Source organism: Muscardinus avellanarius, assembly GCF_963383645.1.
Source record: "Muscardinus avellanarius genome assembly, chromosome: 1".
Lineage (NCBI taxonomy): Eukaryota > Metazoa > Chordata > Mammalia > Rodentia > Gliridae > Muscardinus > Muscardinus avellanarius.
The window spans coordinates 122026563-122034722 of NC_137786.1; the positions used below are offsets into that span (position 1 = coordinate 122026563).

General features: G+C 58.7%; 1 protein-coding gene across 1 annotated transcript; it reads left to right on the plus strand.

Annotated features, from left to right (window-relative positions):
- Window positions 1–795: 795 nt before the first annotated feature.
- Window positions 796–7884, plus strand: MCAM (melanoma cell adhesion molecule; the record flags this gene model as incomplete). Its single annotated transcript, XM_080699937.1, has 16 exons — window positions 796–862; window positions 2559–2683; window positions 2773–2980; window positions 3064–3134; window positions 3220–3307; window positions 4953–5132; window positions 5248–5369; window positions 5465–5627; window positions 5719–5837; window positions 5913–6054; window positions 6186–6307; window positions 6390–6531; window positions 6626–6721; window positions 6902–7049; window positions 7343–7460; window positions 7855–7884. 16 exons carry the CDS (start codon window positions 796–798, stop codon window positions 7882–7884), a joined length of 1941 nt encoding a protein of 646 aa, XP_080556063.1.
- Between the last annotated feature and the right edge of the window lie 276 nt (window positions 7885–8160).

The following is an 8160-nucleotide window of genomic DNA, read 5'->3' on the forward strand; positions in this document are numbered from 1 at the left end:
CAGGAGGAGCAGGTTTTGGGGGGTTAATCTAGGAACCCTGCATCCATTAACTCTTTCCTTTCTTCATTGGGCTGAAGGGAAACTGAGTCCCAAACCAGGCTCAGTGAGAAAAGAGAGCAGAAACAATCCTCATTGCACAGGCTTGGGCCAGCATGAACATCAAGGACCTGTGAATTCCGCCCCCTCCCTTGTCTAATCAAATTCAGATTTACAGAAGTATGGTTTGGAGGCCCAGGCCTGAGAGCAGTCCTCCATGCAACCCCTGCAGGTACCTCTGAGTCTGTGGGACCTGGCGCCTGCCTCTTCCCCAGAGCTGCCAGGTCTGCGAGGCGCTGGGGCAGTGCCAGGCCGGCGGCAGCCGCAGTGGAGCAATCTTTCTGAGTCGGCCAAGGCCTGCCCAGTGTCTGGTGGCAGGGCAGAGCCTCAATGGGAGGCCCTTGTCAGGGACACAAGGGACCTGGGCTGCTGCCCTCCTCCTGGAGGGCCCCTGGACTACACTGGCTGCTAGGGCTGTGCCCTGCTCTTGGGACCCGGGACCACTCTGAGCATCCGAGCCAAGTCCTCTTCGCTGCCGCCTCGGCCAGTCAGGCCGGCTCCAAGACACCTGTCACTGCCCGCGCGGCCTTCCCAAGCAGGGCGCAGCGGGACCCGCTTCTGCCTAGCTCCCGAGCGGGCCCGCCCCCTTAGGGCTGCCGGCCCGGGCGGCGGCGCTCGGGCCCCCTCCCCCGCCCCCCTGACGTCAGCCCCCGGCGGCAGCGGGCTGCTCACTTGGCCCTGGTCCTCCAGCCGGGAAGCATGGGGCTGCCCAGGCTCGTGTGCGCCCTGCTGCTCGCTGCTTGCTGCTGCGGCCGTCGCGCCACGGGTGAGTTAGTTGGCCGGGAGCCGGCACCCCACAGAGCCCAACCCGGGGGCATCGGTGGCGCGAGTCCGGGAGCAGAGCTGGCAGCGCGCGGTCCCGGGTCTGTGCGCCCCTGCGGGCGCTGCCCGGCCCGATTCCCAGGCGCCTTGGGCGCGCGCAACCCCTCTGCAGGCGGGCGGGGCTCCAGAGTGTCCCGGGAGCAGGACCGGGGAGGCCGGGAGGAGGCTGCTGCCGCGACCGGGCAGGGGTGGAACCGAGCATCTCGGGGCGCAGGAGGAATCTTCCGGCAGGTGCTCACTCTGGGGGCCCGAAGCTGGACCCGGGACCCGAGGCGCAGTCAGAGCGCATACCGACCCCCGGAATCCTGCACCCGCCTGTTGCTGAGAGGCGGCTTCCCCGGCTGGGGGGCGCGCCCATCCCTCTCCCTCGCTCTTGGGCTTGCGCCAGGCTGGAGGGGCGCGGGAGGGGCGCGGGAGCAGGACAGCGGATCCGCCCGGCTGGGCGTTGCCAGGGGCCTGAGGCGGCGCGGGTCGCCTCCCGAGTCCCAGGGTGAGGGGATCACAGGTGGCAAGACGAGCGGTGAAGATTTCAGGAGTGGAAGCGCCAACAGACTTAGTTTGTGGAGCAACTTCAGGTGGAAAGGGCGCCCACACCTAGAACGCCCAGAGGCCGGCCTGGAGTCCATGCTGCCCTTGTATGGCCGCAGCGGTGTTGCTGTGGCTCTGGGCTCCTCGCCCTGCCCCAGCCGCCGTCCAGCTGAGGAAGGAGTGGGGCCTGGCTGGGCATTACACTGCTGGCCTCAGCCCAATGCCAGCAGCATCCCTAGGGTTCTCCAGCTGCCGCCTCCCAGACTGACCTTATTTCTGGGGAAAGGGCTAAACTGGGCTGGTTCCACAGCAGCAAGCTGTCCAGCCCTACCCTGGCCTGCTCCTGCATCACAGGGGAAAGAGTCAGGAACCCTCCGCTTCTGTTCTGGGCTGGGACCACACTACCTGCTCTTGCTGGGGAGGGGGGGGGGCAGCCCAAGGCAGCAACTCAGGCACCCTGGGTCCAGCCAGATGCTGTCAAGTGACATCACCTCCTCACAGACCGACAGCTCGCTGGCACCACTGATATCACCCCTGGCCACTCCTGGCCCTTGTCCTGACCCTTTCACCCTCACTAGACCCCCAGGATGGGGCCCAGGGCATGTCCTGGATAGTCCTTGCCACACTGCTTAGGGAGCATGAGATGGGGGTTCCGGCCAGATTGACCCACTGCGCCTTTGGGGGGCGTGGGGAGGGCATTTGGGGGGCAGAGGGCAGAGCCTTGTGTCTTCCCTGGGGATGGGGGACACAAAGGGGCCTGTGTGCACTTGCTTAGTTCATGCCACACATTCCCACACTCTGAGCTCACACCGAGGAGAGGGGGCCTGGGAGGAAAGAGGCCTTCTTCTTGGCCCAGAGCCCAGGTTGCCCCTGTCTGCCCCTGTCTGTTTGCTGGGAGGTGCCGGATGCTCAGCCTCTGTTCTAAGGACCAGGGATGCCCCTGCACTGGCAGAGGGCTGGCCCTGGGTGGGGACAGGCGGGAGGAGGTTGACTGAGGGCCAGGGGAGGACCCTTTGGAGTGGCAGAAGAACAGCTGCAGGGAGCAGTGCCAAGGGAGGGCATGGGCAGCAGCTGGAGCTGACACAGCTGCTGGTGTGCCCCTTCCTTCCCAGGAGTGCCTGGGGAGGCGGAGCTGCCCCCACCGGAGCAGGTGGAGGTGGAGGTGGGCGGCACTGCCCTGCTGCGGTGTGAGCCCTCTCACGGCCAGGGCAACCTCAGCCACGTGGACTGGTTTTCTGTGAGTGCTCGGGTCCCCCATGGCAGGGCGGGTGGGAAGCTCTGCCTCCAGTTGGCCCTAGAACCCTTGCCTCTGTCCCCATCCTTCAGGTCCACAAGGAGAAGCGCACAGTCATCTTCCGCATCCGCCAGGGCCAGGGCCAGAGTGAGCCTGGGGAGTACCAGCACCGGCTCAGCCTCCAGGGCCCAGGGGCTACCCTGGCCCTGACTCAGGTGACCCCCCATGACGAGCGTGTCTTCCTGTGTCAGAGCAAGCGCCCCCGGTCCCCGGAGCACCGCATCCAGCTCCATGTTTACAGTGAGTCCTATTCCTGTCCTGGGGCAGCGCAGGTCATGGGCAGTAGAGTCCTGTGCTCCCTGCTGATGCCCCTTCTCTTGCAGAAGCTCCAGAGGAGCCGACCATCCAGGCCAATGTCCTGGGCATCTCTGTGGACAGCAAGGAGCTAGAGGAGGTGAGACAGGCCCTGGAGCTGGGCCTAACCGGGGGCTCAGGCGGGGCTTCCTGGGCTGTCAGAGACTCAACACTGCTCTCTTTAGGTTGCTACCTGTATAGGAAGGAATGGCTACCCTCTTCCTCAAGTCATCTGGTACAAGAACGGTCGGCCCCTTAAAGAGGAGAAGAATCGTGAGTTGCCCTTCCTGCCTGCTTGTCTGTCTGTCTATGGTGCCACACGGGGAGATACTTTACCTTTTCTTTTGTTTCCTGTCTGTCTCTCTCTCTCTCTGTACTGGGGACTGAACCCAGGGACATTCTACCTCTGAGCCACACCCCCCAAACCGATTTTTATTTTTATTTTAAAACAGGGTCTCACTAGGTTGCAGAGGGTCTTATTACGTTGCTAAGGCTGGCTGTGAACCTGCGATCCTCCTGTCTCAGCTGCACCTGGCTGCATTTTTTTTTGTTGTTGTTGTTACTGTGGATTGAACCCAGGGGCATTCTACCTCTGAGTTACACCCCCAGCCTTATTTTGTTTGTTTGTTCACTTATTTACTTTGTAGCACTGGGAATTGATCCCAGGTGTATTCTAACCCTGAGCTACTCTCCCAGCCCTATTTTATTTTTTGTTTTGAAACAGGGTCTCATTCGGTTGCTGATGATGAGGCTGTCCTCGAACTTCGAATCCTTCTGTCTCAATCTCCCAAGTACTGGGATTCTAGACACATGCCACCATGCCAGCCTTATTTTATTTTTATTTTGAAACAGGATCAGCTGGGTGTGGTAGCATACTTGTAATCCCAATACTTGGGTAGATGAAACAGGAGGATTACAAGTTCCAGGACAGCCTTAGCAATAGTGAGACTCTCATCACCTCTTGAGACCCTGTTTCAAACTAAAAATAAAATAGGGCTGGGGTTTAGCTCAGAGGTAGAATGCCACTGGGTTCAATCCCCAGCACCCCAACCCCCAGCCCCAGCCCAACACACACAAAAAAAGAAACAGGGTCTCCCTAAGTTGCTAAGGGCCGAAGTTGCTGAGGCTGGTCATGAACCTGCGAGCATCCTGTCTCAGCTCAAGTACTGGGATCACAGGTACCTGTTTCATCACCATACCTGTTTCTACCTCACATTTTCTTTTAACTTTTACTTAAAAATGAGAAGAAATTAATTAAACATGTAATACTTAAAATATTTTCTTTGTTATTATTATTTTGTGTTTGTGTGTGGGGGCCACTGGGGATTGAACCCAGGACCTCAGGTCCCCATTTTATTTGTTAGTATAGGATTGAACCCAGAGACATTCTACCTCTTGAGCTAACCTCCACCCTGATGTTATTTTTTAATTTCAAAGTAGAGTTGTACTAAATTGCTGGGATTATAGGCATGTACCACACCTGGTGGAATCTCCATTTTTTTTTATCTTGAGACAGGGTCTTTCTCTCTCTCTCTCTCTCTCTCTCTCTCTCTCTCTCTCTCTCTCTCTCTCTCTCTGCAGAGTACTGGAGGCTGAATCCAGAGGCATTCTACCTAAGCTAAACTACACCCCAGCCCTATTTTATTCTTCATTTTGAAACAACGTCTCACTAAGTTGCAGAGGGCCTAAGTAGCTAAACCTCTTTCAGCCTCCCAAGTACTGGGATTACAAGCGTGTGCCATCATGCCTGGCAAGAGATAGGGTCTCTCTTAAATTGCCCAGGCTGGCCTTGAACTTGCTATCCTCTTGCCTCAGCTTCCCAAACAGCTGGGACCACAGGCTGCACCGCTGTGCACACCTGGCAGAAGCATTTAGATGGTCCCTGCTGGCGCCTCGAGTCTCTTGTCTTTCTGCCCAGGCGTCCACATCCAGTCCTCACAGATCGTGGAGTCAAGTGGCTTGTACACCCTGAGGAGCATCCTCAAGGCACAACTGGTTAAGGAAGACAAAGATGCCCAGTTCTACTGTGAGCTTAGCTACCGGCTGCCAAGTGGGAACCACATGAAGGAGTCTAGGGAAGTCACTGTCCCTGTTTTCTGTGAGTACCAACCGGGCCTTCTGCTCCCTGGAGTGGGCTGGCACAGGCTCTTACTAGCCCCTCTCTGTCCAGCCCGACAAGTCTTGGGCTGAGAACAATCCCGTTGCCTACACAGACCCAGCAGGAAAGGTGTGGTTGGAAGTGGAGCCTGTGGGATTGCTAAAGGAAGGAGACCGAGTGGAAATCAGGTGTTTGGCTGATGGCAACCCCCCACCCCACTTCAGTATCTACAAGCAGGTACGCAAGGCCCATGCTGGGTGCAGACTGGATAATGGAAAGCTGCAGATGGGGGGTCTGGAGGGGTGCTCCACTCACCCCTTCATCCTCTCCAGAACCCCAGCACTAGGGAGATGGAAGAAGAGGGGACCACTGACAACGGCCTCCTGCTCCTGGATCCGGCGCAGAAGCAGCACAGCGGGTTCTATGAATGTCAGGGCCTAGATTTGGAATCCATGAATCCGCTCAAGAGTGACCTCCAGGAGCTGCTGGTGAACTGTGAGGCACTGGGGGCCCAGGCCAGGCCAAGCTGCAGCAAGAGGGAAGTGGCCCTGCTCTGCCCAGGCTGACACTCTTGCTGTGCCCCCAGATGTGTCTGACATTCGCGTGAGTCCTCCAGCCCCGGAGGGCCAGGAAGGCAGCAGCCTCACACTGACCTGCGAGGCACAAAGTAACCGGACCCTCGAGTTCCAGTGGCAGAGAGAAGAGGTACTGGCAGGGCTGAGGCAGAGAACACCCACAGCACACTTTATCCCAGACCACCTGATCCCCTTCTCCCCCCAGACAGGGCAGGTGCTAGAAAAGGGGCCTGTGCTCCAGTTACACAGCCTGCAGCGGGAGGCAGGGGGAGGCTACCTGTGCGTGGCGTCTGTGCCCAGCGTTCCTGGCCTGAACCGTACCCAGCTGGTCACTGTGGCCGTTTTTGGTGAGTTCCTGTAAGCAGAGACCAGGTTTCCCAGAGTTGGGTGTCCTGAGCTTTTTGAGGTCCAAATCCCACCTGCTGCCCTGGAGACAGGCTAGCTAAGCTTGCTGCCTCACCCCGCTTTCCTCCCCAAGGGCCTCCCTGGATGGCATCAAAGAAAAGGAAACTGTGGGTGAAGGAGAGCACATGGCTGAATCTATCCTGTGAAGCATCCGGGTATCCTCGGCCCACCATTTCCTGGAACATCAACGGCACGGTAAACTCTAGGACGAGTCCCACCCCAACTTGGTAGCGGTGGCAGATGATCCCCACTTGCTGAGCCGCAGTCTTCCTCCTAGGCAAGTGAACAAGGCCAAGATCCACAGAGGGTTCTAAGCACCCTAAATGTCCTCGTGACCCCAGAGCTGTTGGAGACAGGCGCAGAATGCACAGCCTCCAACTCCCTGGGCAGAAACACCACCACCATCATCCTGGAGCTGGGTGAGGGCTGCGTCCATGCAGAGGACGGCAGGGGCATGCCCCCCGGCACGGGCACTAACGAGCGCTTCTCCTAACCCTCCCCTCTGCCTCCTAGTCAGTTTAACCACCCTCACACCAGAGTCCAGCCAAACTGCTGGCCCCGGTACTTCCACGGCCAGTCCTCATGCCAGAGCCAACAGCACCTCCACAGGTAAGCCAGGTCTGGCAAAAGCAAGGCTATGCCAGGGACCTTTTGTGCCCTCTGTCTCCGGTGAGGAACGGAGTGGAAAAGATGCGTAGCGCTCATTTTCCCTCAGCGTGGGGCTGGGTGGTGCAGCAAGAGCAACGGGGGCAGCCAGGGCAGGGAGTGAATGGAGTGTCTGTGCCACAGAGAAAAAGCTGCCAGAGCCCGAGAGCAAGGGCGTGGTCATCGTGGCTGTCATTGTGTGCATCCTGGTCCTGGCTGTCCTGGGCGCGGTCCTCTATTTCTTCTACAAGAAGGGCAAGCTGCTGTGTGGGCGCTCAGGCAAACAAGAGATGTGAGCAAGAACCTGGCCCCTTCCTCCCCTTCCCCTGACCCCTGCCCAGCTTGCTGCCTCCATGCCCACCTGTCCCTTAGGATCAAGAGTGGGACACTGGGTTGGAGCAATTACTGCCATACCTCCCGCCACCCAGCTTCCATCAACCATGCTTTCTTTCATGACCTGCTTCCCTGCCCTTCCCACGCTGGCCCCAGGACACCAAAGAGCCCATCGTCCATCTGATGTCCTTCCCAATGGGCTCTCCCTGCCCCTCCCCCCTAGTTGCCAACCTTTCGCCTCCCTCCTCCCAGCACGCTGCCCCCGTCTCGTAAGAGTGAATTTGTAGTTGAAGTTAAGTCAGATAAGCTCCCAGAAGAGATGGGCCTCCTACAGGGCAGCTGCGGTGACAAGAGGGCTCCTGGAGACCAGGTAGGAGGCAGCTCCTGTGGTCAGTGCCCGGCACATTGCCACGGAGGGGGTGACAGGGGCTAACTGTGCTAACTCTTTCCACCCTTCACCTTTCTTGGTTGTAGACAGGGAGCAGGCCCATCTTGCCTTTAACACTACTCACAGATGGCAGGCAAGGCAGGTGGCGGAGGGAACCTGGAGAAACAATCCCATCACCACCACCTCGTCCTGAGTGAATCTGTGGCTCTGGCCACAAGGCGTGCCCACATCTCCCCAGTGCAGTGGCAGGCCTGGGGCTGTCTGTCCTCCCCTGCACCATACTCAGCCTCCAGACTGCTTCTGCTCAGTCCCTCCTTCCCCCGGGTCCTTCCCGCTAGAGCCCTGCTCACTGTCTTGTTCCCCTCTCCTGTTTCAGGGAGAGAAATACATCGACCTGAGGCATTAGCCATGGGATCACATGCGGCTCCCTCCCTGCCCAGGCAGTTCCCGGCTCCCTGCTCACTCTTCTCCCTAGCCAGAACCCCCGAAGAAGCTGCAGAACCCTGCTCCAGCTCACCTGCAGATGCATTCCAGGGCTGAGGGGCCAGGATCAGAGCGACCTTAGGACTTCGCTTGACCCTGGAAGCCCCCTTTCAAGGACAGGCTCACCTCCATCTCTGAGTGGGTTGGAATTTTCTCCCGGCACATGCTTAGCTATAAACACCTGTCTACTACCAGTAGC